The 14,264-nt window shown below is 39.9% G+C and overlaps 1 protein-coding gene across 3 annotated transcripts in view; it reads right to left on the reverse strand.

The window, feature by feature from the left end:
* Positions 1–14,264, reverse strand: part of CNTNAP4 (contactin associated protein family member 4) — a 557,001-nt gene that overhangs the window by 34,834 nt on the left and 507,903 nt on the right. For all 3 annotated transcript variants that reach the window (XM_058674663.1, XM_058674664.1, XM_058674662.1), the window contains 2 exons: positions 5,916–6,086; positions 4,487–4,705 (listed from right to left, as the gene is read on the reverse strand). In XM_058674663.1, coding sequence (XP_058530646.1) covers positions 4,487–4,705; positions 5,916–6,086 — 390 coding nt within the window. The remainder of the gene's footprint in view (positions 1–4,486; positions 4,706–5,915; positions 6,087–14,264) is intronic.

Genomic DNA, 14,264 nt, shown 5'->3' on the forward strand with positions numbered 1-14,264 from the left:
CAAATCACACTTAACCTGTAGTCAAATATTACATTTTATTGTAGGTCTCACTGTTCAAGATAATATATCAGGAAAATCTATTTTTATATGTTACTGAAATTTCTAATGTCTCATATCTGGGGTATGATCACATAACTTCTGAGACACTCCACAAGAGAACTGTCTGCCAACTTTGTTTATAAACAAGTGTTTCATTTTTGGCAAAAAGCCACTGAATGTTAGGATAGTAACACCATCTGTCCTAGACTAAAGCTAACTTAGCCTTGCAGTTCTGTTGCACATTTATAAAGAAGTAATTTAAAATATTAATATCATCTGTCTCTGGATTTAAAACATTTTAATTAGAATAAAGTCATGCTGAACACTACAAACTTACTTTTCACAATCACATTTACCTTGTTCATTTGTCCCAAAATGCAAATATAAATGATAGTCGTTACGCACACTTGAAAACACTAATGAGTTATAATTATTGCTAAGATGGACGGATGAGCTACAAAATTTACTCCCTGAACTTGTAAGTAAGGGAAAATAAATTGTCCTTTAAAATTTTAACCAGAAAATTAATCACATTGCATCAAAGCAGAGATTCTCTTTCACCCATAAAATCCCTGGTTCTGAGGCCGGAGACAACTAAACCAGAACGTAGTTGAAGATATTAAGATATGAGGAGGGGCCAGCATTGTGGTACACGAGGTTAAGCCACTGCACATGACGCTGGCACTCCATGTGAGTATCCATCCTGGCTCTTCCACTTCTGTCTAGTTTCCTAGAAATATGCCATGGAAAGTAGTGGAAGATGACCCCAGACTTCAGGTCCCTGCCACTCACATGGAGACCAGGATGAAGTTCCAGGTTCCTGGTTTGGTCTGGCCCAGCACCATTGTGACTGTTGAGGAAGCAAACCAGGAGATGCAAGATAAATTCCCCACCCTACACCTCCACCCTATCTCCCTTTCCAAATAAATTAAAACAATTTTTTAAAAGATGTGAGCAGATGGCCCCAGCATGGTAACTTAGTGGCTGAAATCCTCACCTTGCATGTGCCAGGATACCATACGGGTGATGGTTTATGTCCTGGCTACTCTGCTTCCCATCCAGCTTCCTGCTTGTGGTCTGAGAAAGCAGTTGAGGATGGCCCAAAGCCTTGGAACCCTGCACCTGCATGGGAGATCCAGAAGAAGCTCCTGGCTCCTGGCTCCTGGCTTTGGATCAGCTCAGTTCTGACAACTGTGGCCACTCGTAAAGTGAACCAGTGAAAGGAAGATCTTTTTCTTTGTCTTTCCTTCTCTCTGTAAGTTGGCCTTTCTAATCAATCAACAACTAATCAATTAAAAAAAAAAAGCAAATGTGAGGAGGCAGCTTCCAAGAGAAGGGCCTTTCTACATAGGGCCTGTGTTCACACACCATTAATGAACAGAGGAGTCAAATCTGGTTTGAGTAACGTTTGCGGGGGAAGGTGACATCCTGTTGAAGGAGGTGACATAGTTTCCTTGGGTGATGAAGAAGAGTTTTCCTCGGTAGCTGTGTGATTTATGGTATATAACCTGGGTTACAGAACCACTGCTACATATTAGAATAAAGGAAGGAAATAAGAATATCTAATTTCAGATGAAATTAAACCCAGGAAATGATGCGAAGAAACCAAGAGTCTACAAGAAAGCAACTTGCCCCCAAGAGCATATTGCCACAGATGAGTAGTGGGACACAAACAGCAACAGACCTGTCAGTAAGGTGTGCAGGTGCATGCGCACTTGTCAGAGCTCTGTCTTTCTGTGTCTCTGCTTGAGCCTCTCCAGGAGGACCACCTCGCTGCTCCCCCCGTCCTCCTCCAGGTAGTAAGGGAAAACTTCAAAAACGTAAGTTAGATGACGTCACTTGCTTGCTCTCTTAAACTGTAATCGCATGCTATGGCCTAACAAACCTGACTACATAGCTGAGCATTGTTCCCCATAAGGCGACACCGATTTTCTCCTTAATCCTTGAATCCTAGAGCTTCTCCCCCATCACCTTAAATGTGATGCCAGGAATTCTCATTTCTGATATTCCCCTTGCTTCCCTCTTCCCTGTCATTCTGCCTGTGCTCAAGCTTCAAGACCCTCAGAGGGAATATCCTCAGCCCACAACTCAAATAACCACCTGATTCCTCACTCTGCTTTTTCCTTTACTGCACTTGTCATTTTCTGAAAATGTACATCCATATGTGTGGGCTTATTTGCTTCTATATGGATAACATACACACAGAGCTAACTTTTCTCTCATTGTTCCTATTGACAGCCACTTGCTTCTTGCACTGAAATACACTCAGAAAGGCAGAGGACTTCTCGGTCATAGTAAGTGCTTCATTAAATTAGCCCTAATTACTGTCATTTTTAAATAGTTTTTCACCCACTGTGCTGCAATTCAGTGTAACTTTTTAATTATAATTTGCCTTTCATTGAGTTTTCTACAGGGGTAAATATCTGTATCTTGCAATGTTGTAAATAGATAAATTAGTATTTTGTTTGCTAAGCGTTGCTTTACTCACTTGGTTGAAGCCCCTTCCTAAGGGAGCATTCTGTTCTGTGATAGAGGGAATGATGAAAACGAGCCTCTTCCACAGCCTCTCACCAGCCAACAGCCTGATCTACCCAAGCCCGTAAGCCTACTTGCTGTGGGTCCTGTCAAGTCTCACCACGTTAAGCCATGCCTGCTTACCTGCAGTTCACTGTCAGCAGGAAGTGGGACATTCTGATGATCAGATTTTACTAAGAGGAGATACAACTTTTTGCTGACAACTTTCTCTTTACTTTTTCTTTTTTAAAAATTTGCAGTGACTTTGACTTAGAAGTAATCAAAATTTCCATTTTTAAGACATTCAAGTCCCATAGCCACCCTTCAACCCAAGCACAGATGTGGATGTCGGAGGCCTAACCAATTGCCTCCATAAAGATGAAATCTCTTAGATACTCATTAAACTCACATTACATGAGTGATGCCAAAAGATTCGAACGTATTCTAAAACAGTTTTCTGATGTCATATTAGTACTTCATTACAACTGTCTGAAACCAAATTAAGGCCAGGATTCCTATCAGAGGTAAAATGCAGCGGCTCCATCTCCCTTGAGTTGAAATTCATACCAAGGATGAAAGGTCATCTACAGGCAAAATGCAGCATATTTCACTGAAAAATTCAAGGACTATTTCAGCCCTCTCAATTTCCAAGAATAGTAAGGCTATTTCCCAGTTCCTGACAGATTTTAAATTGCCATACCTTTTGTTGTGGCTATCTCTCATTTTTTGTAATTCAAGAAATATCTGTGTCAATTTCCTTACTCTGCTTCTAGCATGTTATTAAAAGAAAAGTTATATATTTCTTCTCATGTATTTTTTATTATTTCCATAGCCTTAAATAACTCAGTCGAGTGGTCACAAAATCATGATTAGGTTGTCTACCCTAGTGCCTGACTCATAGAGGCTCTTCATTAAATATTTATAGGATGAAAGAAAGAATAAATGATACAAAATAATGAATACATAAATTCATTGGGAATCTTAAATATGTCTTAGTCAAATATGTCACAAATAAGCTTCCTTCTTTATGCTGAGACAGTGCTAACAAGATGAGGTTGTTAAGCGACAATATATGTAATAGGGGTATAATAAATTTTGTTCCAAATGTAACTCTTGAAAATGCTTAAAATAAGATTTCTGATAATTCACCATTTATCCTGCTTTATGGTATCACTAAATTCTTATTACTGTTGTAGTGGATGAGAATGGACCAAGGAAGAGATAATTCCTTGAACTTCATAGCCCATAAGTTCTGGAGAATAACTAGGGAAAAAAAAAAAACAAAATAAACATACCCACAAGGGTTTCATGGGCAAGTCTAAGATGTGAAGAATGCAGAGAACACAGGGACAGCATTTAGATACAGTTACAAAGCAGTGATCAGAACGGGTCAGAAAAGTGCTCCAGATGAGCAGAAACGGCAGAGCATGTCTGTAAAACAAGGAGGGACACTGGCTTTGTCATGCTTTCCTTCTGTTGGTCTGTTTCTGATGCAGCATCAGGGAAGAAATGCCAGGATAGCCTCAGATGGAGTTACAAGAAGCCGGCCTTAACAATTCTGCAAGCCTTTCACCATACACCTTTCCAGTATAATACACACTGGAATATGTTCTACATACAGTCAGTAATGATCTGTAATATTAAATAAACACAGATATGCAAGTTCAGGAATCAATCCAGCACAGATCTCAGTCTCACTCGTTAGTAGGATTTCTGAATGCAAGCCAGGTATGTCACCTGTGTAACTGGGGAAATCCACAGCCACGGGACGGCTATGGGGAAGAAGCAGAGCAGCAGGCAGTCTCCAGCATGGATCCCAGAGAAACATTGCTTGTTGTCATGATGCTTTCTATAGTTGGTGTTATTTCATTTTTCCCCACCCCCCAGTTACATGATATAATGAGATGATCCCCTGCCAAAAATTGGAACGTACCCACAAAAAGCTGACTGTTGAGCTGTAAGAGCATGTGACCGTCCGCTGGGGCTGGCTGTGTCTTCGGGGAGAGCTGGTCCACTTGGATGGAAGCCTCTTTCATGTTCCTTTCAACTCTCACATGGTGCCACTGGTTGTCATTGAACTGGCTGGGTGACTGCACAGAGATTTCGAAAGGGCCATTCCCCACGTCAAACGAGAAGGTGACAACTGTGGGAGCTAGGAAAATTAGATATAAGGATTGTTCACGTGGCTCAGAGCTGAGTCCATGGTACAATCAGCAGCAGTACCATGGCCTAAGAACCACCACAGGTAAAGACCAGGGTTCAAGAGACAGAGCAATAGTCTAGTGACTAAAGTCTCGCCTTGCATGCACCAGCATCCCATATGGGCACCAGTTCGTGTCCCGTCTGCTTCACTTCCCATCCAGCTTTCTGCTGTGGCTGGGGAAGGCAGTAGAGGAGAGCCCACAGCCTTGTGACCCTACACCCTCCCGCATGGGAGACCTGGAAGAGACTCCTGGCTCTTGCTTTGGATGGGCTCAGCTCTGGCCATTGCGGCCACACCTATGGAGTAGACCAGTGGTTGGAAGATCTTTCTCTCTGGCTCTCCTTTTCTCTGCATATCTGCATTTCCAATAAAAATAAATAAACATTAAGAAAAAGTTAATAAATATTAAGAAAAAGAAATATTAAGGGTCTGATAGAGAAATGGTGAACGCAGAAGACGCAGGTTTGCTTGAATTTGAACACTGCTCAGTTTATGCATGTGCTGAAATATCTTTGACACCTCATACATTCAATTTTTAATGTATCAGTTTAAATTTTTTTCAAATATACTGGTTTGTATTTTGTGAAATGCCACAATATCAGTAAATAAACATGCGTTCTTACATGTGAGATGTTAAAATTTACATTAATTTCTGGAAAAAAGACACATTTTTAAAGAAATCCACCCTCCAAATAAATTTCATATTGATAAAGAGTAGAACTATTTAACTAAGGCAAGAAAAATAAGTAGCACTTGGTATTTTATATAAAAATAGTTATTATAGACATTTGTGTAAAGACATAAAGACATAAAATCCACATTTGACAGTAAGCTCTTAGCAGAAGCCTGAGTGAATCAAAATGAGTGGATGATTTAATTCAGTAATTTTGTAATTAACTGGAATTTTAAAAATTTAATTATTTAAATTTAAAATTCTTTCTAATTGGGTTCTGGAAAACACCAATAACTTCTCTAAATTATCGCATAGCAAATGTCCTAATTTTCTACCAAAAAGACAAGGTAATATATAAATGGACTGAAAGGACATAATAAAGCCATGCAACTGACAAAGTAGAAAAACACATACTTTAAAAACTAGTTGACGAATTGACTGCTAGGTAACAGAACCCCATAGACTTCTCCTGGAGAAGACACTTACAGCGTAGCTCAATTCGAATGAAATCGCTGATGCCCAGGTTCTCCAGAAACACCCCTGAGGAAGAAGTCGTCTTAAAAAAGAACGAGACATCGGCACTGAGCTCGCCATGGAAGGTAGGGAAATGAAGGTAGGACGCCTCCGTGTTGAAGGAAGCTGAATTCCAAAACGACCCTGTTTATATACACACAAAAACATTTTAAGTAGACAGGAAAAATAAAATTCATAAAGTAGCATCAATGACATCACCACCTTTTTCCCCCTCTTTTGTAATTTTTACCATTTAAAGTGCTACTCATTTTTATATGTTTGCTTTTCTTTGTTCTATGAACTCCATAGTGGACAAACATGCGATTAGTGGTTTCACAGGGGCTGACAGCCTGGATTCCTTCTTGCATGATAGCAGTGGTGGCCTGACTGTTAGATTTTAAATTAGAAAAACATCCTCGAACTAGCTACAATACTGTATTAATGTGATCTTTAAAAAGAACTGCCAAAATTTGATTAATGGCTTAATTTTTTATAACTTGAATTTTTAAACACCCACTTGCTTTGAATAACAAAATCCTAACTTTAAGAAGCTCACTGGCTTTCTCGCTCTGACACTTTAACATGCATAACTCATGGAGTTCTGTTCCCAGCTAACTCTTTTCATTAATGTGTGCTGCGCTTTCCTAAGCTGATCTGGCATTTAAATATTCTCATCTAATTAAAGACCAAGACATAACATGAAAATGTTTATTCATTCAAAACCATCCCTCACTCCATCTTAGAAAACCAAAGTAGATGAACAGTGGATGAAGAGAGTTCCCAACAAGGTTACCATTCCTCCAAGCACACAGTGTTTACCGGTTTGAGACATAACATCAAAGACCTGACAGAAGCTAGGTGAATGAGGGTGTTCATGCTGTAGGTTAAGCCTCCAGTTGCATTGCCCGCATTCCATAGAAGAGGGCCAGATGGAATCTGGGATGCTCTGCTTCCAATGCAACTTCCTGCAAATGTGCCCTGGGAGACAGCAGATGATGGCCAAGTCTGTGGCCCCTTGGCACTCGTGTGAAAACCGGACTGGAGTCAGAGGCTCCTAACTGCCAGCAGACTCAGCCCTGCCAGTTGTGAGCGGTGAACCAGCAGATGAAGATCCCTCTTACTTTCTCCCTTTCTCACTCTCTCTCTCTACGCTTAATGTTTATTAAAATAGATCAATTTTTAAAAATTTAGAGTCAAATAAAGCCATTTTTAAAATGACAGAAGTCAAAAACTTATATATAATTTCTTTGCAAATACATCTTACCGTCTCTTTCCATTTTTAAAAATTGTTTGTCACTTTCCTTTTGGAAAAAAAAAAGTACCAAGGATCTTCCACAACGGGAAGTATGAAAAATGAAATGTGAATTCAAGAGCATGAGCTGACAGGGGTGAAATCCACCTGGCTACTTGAGCTTGATGAGGGGATTATCAGAGGCATGGACTGCACACAGCTGCCACCATCAGCACGTCCTTAGCCCATCAAACACAAACACACATCCTGAGTTTTAAGCAGCTGCTTCCATGCACACACCCAACACCAGATAACATTCCCCTGTCTGAATTATCTTCCTGGTGGAAAGATGTATTGATCTTCTGCAGTTGTAAACAATTTCAAAACAACAGTTCATTATGATAGCCAAGAACAGATAGCTAGCTGGTTAAAAATCACCCAAGTGGACTCTGCTTCCACATGTTCCTTAGATTTTTAATTCATCTTCCTTAATTTGAACCAATCAGCACCTAAATAGATTCTGGGGTGGGCTTTCTCTTTCTGTTCAACCTGACTGAAAAGTTAATTTTCAGCTAGGATATACACAATATTGGCAAGGAATTCATTCTGCTGAGAATCTACTTTGAGGTGGCTTTTTGCTTTTTTTTCCCCAGACTGAGACGAAAGCCTATATAGGCACATCAAGCCCATGCCTGATGCTTATTTTACAGCAATTTCTAAGCGCCGACATCTCACTCTTTAAGAACGAGACATGAAAACACAGAACATCAAGTCCACAATGAATACATTTGTTTTCTTCAAATTTTATTACCTGGTCTATTTTTAGAAAGGGTTAGATATCTTTCTGTTGAAACTTTATATATGAAAATTAAAGCTGTAAATTACAGGATATTATTAAATTATGGTTTGCTTCATTACAACAGGAATCAGCAGAACTATGCTAATATTTAAATTAGATACTATTCTTTTCAAGATGCAATGTTTCGTTTCTTTCATATGGAAAACAAACTCATTGAAGCATCATACAGAAGACTTCAGGCACCTGACTGAAACAGGGAAACCACTCTGAAATGCTACCCTCTGTACAATGAATGTTTCTACTGTAACGAACACTGTTTATTAGTTTGAGTTGCTGAAACACTCTCACACATATAATATCTATTATATTTAGTTAGTCAACTTTATCTTAGAGTTTCACAACAGATAGAAAATGAGGCAATGATCTATGACTGCAACAAAAATAAACCATGGAGGATTATCCTAACTAATGAATGATTAATTAAATCATAATCAACAGATCTTTTTCAGTTACACACAAGGTGGGGTACTAGAAGTTTGAAATTCCTTTGGGACTGCCTCCTTTTATGCTTCCATAATAAAGAAATTATATAACAAAATCTGCAAAGTTACAATAGTAGAGGAGGATGTATTGTTAAATTCCAAATATAATGTAAAAAAAAGCAAATTTGGGAAAGCTAATTTACGTGATCATTTAAAAATAATTGTTTTTTTTAACTCATATTTGAATTATGAATAGAACAGCTATCTTCACTGCCTTGCAGAGACATAGCAGAGTTTAGTAGTGCCCTAGGGCTGAGCAAATATTGCAGCTGAGGCAGGGCAGTTACTGTAGTCTTTCCACAAGTACAAAATAATATATTGAAATGCCGATGTGAGGAATAATAGAGCAGAAAATGCTTCTGCCAATTGTTGAAAATCATTTAAAAATGACTGGATAACTGGATGATTGCAACTTTAGCTGATATAAGAATTTTTTTAAATTTCATTTATGTAAATGGAACAAATTTGGTGCTTTATATATGCAGTCTTAAGAAATGATGACATATCCTACCCTGACTTCCTCTATCACTCACTCCCAATCTTTCTTCTCCTTCTTTTCTTATTTTTCTTTTAATTTTTGCAATGGCATACTTTGAATCTACAGTAACTAGCTTAACATTTCACTAAATAAAGAATTCAACAAGAAGTAAGTAGAAAAGCTCACTGTTCCTCAGGAGTATCAACAAGGGCTATGCACAGTAATCAAATCTCAAAATGTCAAGTTCATACACATACATGATTTCTTTGTACTCTATATATTAGTTGCCACAAATCAGAGCAAACATATAATAGCTGCCTTTTGAGAACTGGCTTAGAAAGATCAAATACATGTCATATTACCAGAATGTGAAAGCTGAAGTATTGGTTTCACAATTCACTGTTGTTTTAGCATTTCGATTCTTGTTTTCAACCATTTATGAGCCTCAGGAGGAATCAATATCAGCAAAATAAAAATGAAGAAAATGAAATCTGGTGGGAGATACTTAGATTTTACATTGCATATCATTATAAAAGAGAACAAACTTGTTCATAGCTTGTTTCATAGCGTCAACTATCCCCTACCCAAAAGATAAAAACACTCAGTAAGGTTGGATGCTGCAAGCAGAAAGTGAAAAACCCATCTTCTGAAGACAGAACAACAGCTGTCATTATATTCAAAGAATTTTGCAATCCATGAAGGGGCTCTTTCTTGCCAATATTCTTTTATTAGTTTTGTGCAAAACTGCTTTTACAGTAACAACAAATACACAGATTAGGTATATACAAATTTACATACTCAAAACATACAAGTTTATTTTGGAAGAAGGTAGAAACACAGATTTTTGGGACAGATACCTGATCATATTTAGCCTAGATGTAAGGTGATAATGAAGATGTCATAGCTGACGAGTAAAATTTATTCTAATTTTCTGTTGTATTATCCATGCAGAACAGAGTACAGCTGAAAAGAGTGTGAAATCAGGTTGGGTATCTTTCAAATGGAACACCCCTATCTTCTTTAAACCAAACTATTTTTACCTAGTAAATGGCAATGTTGTTATAAACAAAGGAGAATATATTATGAACAACAGAATATATCATAGGACCCGGCACAGTGACCTAGCAGCTTGTGGCCTGGGAAAGCAGTAGAGGATGGCGCAAAGCCTTGGGATCCTGCACCCATGTGGGAGACCCAGAAGAAGCTCCTGGCTCCTGGCTTTGGATCAGCTCAGCTCCAGCCATTACAATTACTTGGGGAGTGAACCAGTGTATGGCAGATCTTTCCTTCTGCCTCTCTGCAAATCTGCCTTTCCAATAAAAATGAAGTTCCTGGTTCCTGGTTCCTGGCTCCAGATTGGCACAGCACCAGCCGTTGCAGTCACTTGGGGAGTGAATCATCAGACAGAAGATCTTCCTCTCTGTCTCTCCTCCTTTCTGTATATTTGACTTTGTAATAAAAATAAATAAATCTTTAAAAAATATTTTTTAAAAGAAAATGTTATAAAGCTGGTCTCACCAGATCATATAATAGAATTTCGGTTTAGGTATCCAACTGAAAAGAGGTGTAACCATCAAAACAGTTTTGAAACGAACCATCTGAGAAATTATAGTTTATTCAAATGACATCAAGTTGACATTCTTGGTTTGAGGAAAACAAGCAAGCGCTGAATTGGAATTAAGCAGGAGCTTTTCACTGAATGCACACTGATGAAACCATGACTCTATTATTTACATAAGTTGAAGGGACTTGCCATTCAGATTACTGCCTTCAAAAACAAGTTAGACATTACATGGACTATGGGAGGGCATTTGGAAAGTCAACTAGCAAATGGAAGGCTGATCTTGCCCTTGTTCTCACTCACTCTCTGCATTTCAAATAAAATACATTTTTGAAAAGATGAGAGCCAGCCTTTAAGAAATTTTTTTAATTTAATGAGAAATATAAATTGTAAAAAAATTATGCATGGATTCAAAAACTTTTTGAACCAAAACAAACTTATGTTTTAATTTATTTGCATGAATTCTTGAAGTGATCCTATATTAGTTATGTAAAGTACTTCACTAAACCATAATAATTAAAAATAAAAACTAGTGGATTATTCATAATCATATACTCATTGCCTAATCATTTCTATATATATATGACTTAATTACAAATTCACACATGTTACTGAGTACAGATACACTATTCATACATGTAAATGGATATAACACAATGCCTACTATAAGCACTAAACACAGTTATGCCATCACACTATGCGCATGTTCTCTGAAAGACTTCACTGTCCCACACTCTAAGATTCATACCCTCCCTCTGTCCACACACACAGCATCCCATGTGTTTGTAAATTTCCCTCACAATCTTCTTTAAAGAAAAAGCGGGAGTGATTCCATAAGCTCCCCTCACCACATCTGCTTACTTTACCACCCATGTTCTACAAGCTCTCTTGCCACAACAGATCAGCTACCCCGACTCCACAACTTTGTTAATCGCATCTCACCTCTCAGCTTGATGTGTTATTCATTCTCCCAATCTTAGAATCCTTTCTTCCCACTCACCACTAAACTCCTCCATTTATAAATCCTCTCCTTGTTTCTTAAACCTGTATTGCAGACTTTCACTCCTCAGCCCTTACCAAAACATCCCACGACCAAGGGCAGTATTGATCTCCACTCAAGTGGCTAAGTTCAACAATCGGTCCTCACGTTACTTGAATGATTGACATCTAACATAGCTAATGTCTTCTCCCAGAAACATTTTCTGTTTCACTAGAGTCCAAAATACCCACACTCCTTTGTTTTTCTTATTGATGGTGTAATTCTGTGTCTTCCTGTATTTTGCTTCCACCCTCAGCCTTAGAGTGCTAGACTGTCTCAGAGCCTCATCAATACATAGCTCCATCTGCAGTGTGGCTGGGCTGCAGCATCCTGTAGTAAGAACAGGAATGGGTGTGGGCCAGTTGGGTAAGGCCACTGTTCCTGCCAGGACAGGAAGTGGACTAACTCAGGTTGGGCCAAGGACCCACCAGTATGCGCAAGATCTGTCACTGGGAGGAGACCTGATAGAGGAGTTTGGAGAACTCCTCTATCAGGATGCAGTCCCTGCAGGTGAGCGCCAAAACCAAGGCTAGACCAGGCCAGATTATGACACCCGCCTGCATACATGTGGCTCAAGTCTGGAGGCAGGCCAGATTGGACCAGTTCATAATATCCATTGGCAGATTCAAGAACCAAAACAGGGTATAGCGCAGGCCAGGTTGGGCCACAACACCAGCCAGTCCATATTAGAGCTGGAACTGGGGGCTGGCTGTGCTGGGGTAGGGAGGGTGGTGTGAGTTCAGAAAAGGGCCTGGAGGATCTCCTCTGCTGGGCCACTGCTCCCAGTGGTGAGCATGAGATCTGGAAGTGGGGAAAGACCAGGCTGGGAAGGGCCACAATATCTATTGGCTTACATATGAGCTGGGTTGGGGAGAGAGCCAGGCTGAGTTAACCTACCATACCCACTGGTGCATGTATGAGCCAGAGTAAGTGCAGGCTGGTTGGGCTTTACCACAACATCATCTGGCAAGTGCTAGGACTAGGGGCAAATCCTGTCAAGCCAGAATACAGAACCACCTGCAGTGTGAAAAATCTGGGGCTGGGAGTAGTCCCAGCAGGGAAGCTGTGGGCATCTCTCTGATGGGCTGTAAGTCCCACTGGTGTGTGTGAGAATCAGGGCTGGGGGCAGGCCTTTCTAGATAGGTGGTGGCACCCTCTGACATGAGTGTGGGTTGGATAGTGGAGTTGTTGGGTTGAGTTAGGCATCAATACCCATTGACATGTATGAGAGCTGAATGGGACAGCCTGGACCAGTCTGCTGCACACTGGCAAGCACAAGAAAGTGAGCCGAGGGCAGACCTAGTGGGGGTTTTTGGGTGTTGCTAGAATTAGGCTGCAGCTCCCACTGGTGCACATGAGGCTCGACTGTGTGGTAGGCAGGGCTGGGCTCTGCCACAGCATCCATTGGTTTATGTAAGACACCAAGCTGGAGACAAAACTGATCAAACAACTGGAACTACCAGTGTGAGCGTAGGCTGAGGTGAGTGATGGACAGACCTGGACTCTGTATTGGCAAGCACACAGAAAAGTCAGGTATGGGATCACTTCAGATGAGGTTTCTTTGGGGATCCAGCCCACAACTGAATTGCTAGACTCAGAACTCCATCCATGGGGAAAATTGCAGGATCTGTGGTCTGACCGTGGAGTGCTGGTGTCAGAACTAGGCCTCCTCGGTGGCCTAAGTGGAGCAGTGGACAGCATACTCAGATGCACATGGAGGATACAGCAGTCCATTGGGGCCTCAGAAGACATCATGTACCATAGCAGAGTGCCTACCCTAGCCAGGCACTGACAACAAAAATTTGGGCAAATGGAGACTCTAAGATGGACGTTGTCAGTTAATGGACCTTAGAAGAATTCCCTCATCCTTGAAACAGCAAGATTATCAAAACCACTTAAGCAGAACCCTCGGAGCATGCTCCAAATCTGAGACCCTGTGATGACATTGGTTGGTTGTTCCCCACCCCTAGGTAGTAAGGCTGTTGTAGGCTGGGTGTGGCTTCTCCCCTTATATCCGTCCTTCCCTCAGATATAAGCAAAAAGCAAAAGAAAATTTGGAAACAATGGCATACCCACTTTCCCCTAATCCTCAACCCTTCCCACTCTAATGAACTATGTAAACTTCATCAAAACTAATTTAAAGAAAGAAAGAAAGCAAGTTTAGAGTAACTCCAGTTTGATGACATTATACTGATCAGGGTAACTTGGCTCACATGCATTGTTAAGTAAGTGGAAGGAAAGAAAACAGTGAAGGGCAGAGCAGAAGAGAGACAAAAAGTAAAAAAGAGGAAGAGATGAAAAGGCAAAAAAAGTTTAGGAAAATTAAAGAAAGGAAATCCAGTAAGGTAAAACAAAACCATGCATAAAAAATAAATAAAGATTTCCTAGTACTGGAGAATTATCAGGCATGATAGAGTTCACAAAATTGTATTATCTTATTATCTGCTAAAATGCAATTGATTCTCACTTTCTAAAAGTAGTTTATATGCAGCCTGCCAAATCGAAGACAACACTGTCAAATGGAAGAGAAAAGAACCAAATCACCAGTCAATATCTTTTTCCAGACTAGGAGTCTCATTTCTGTAGTTATTTATTGCCTACATGCACCTTTGATTGTTTAATGCATGCCGGGCAGCAGTGATTTCTCAAACATTGTTGTTAGTCAATATTGG

Source organism: Ochotona princeps, chromosome 16 (assembly GCF_030435755.1).
Source record: "Ochotona princeps isolate mOchPri1 chromosome 16, mOchPri1.hap1, whole genome shotgun sequence".
NCBI classification, from domain to species: domain Eukaryota; kingdom Metazoa; phylum Chordata; class Mammalia; order Lagomorpha; family Ochotonidae; genus Ochotona; species Ochotona princeps.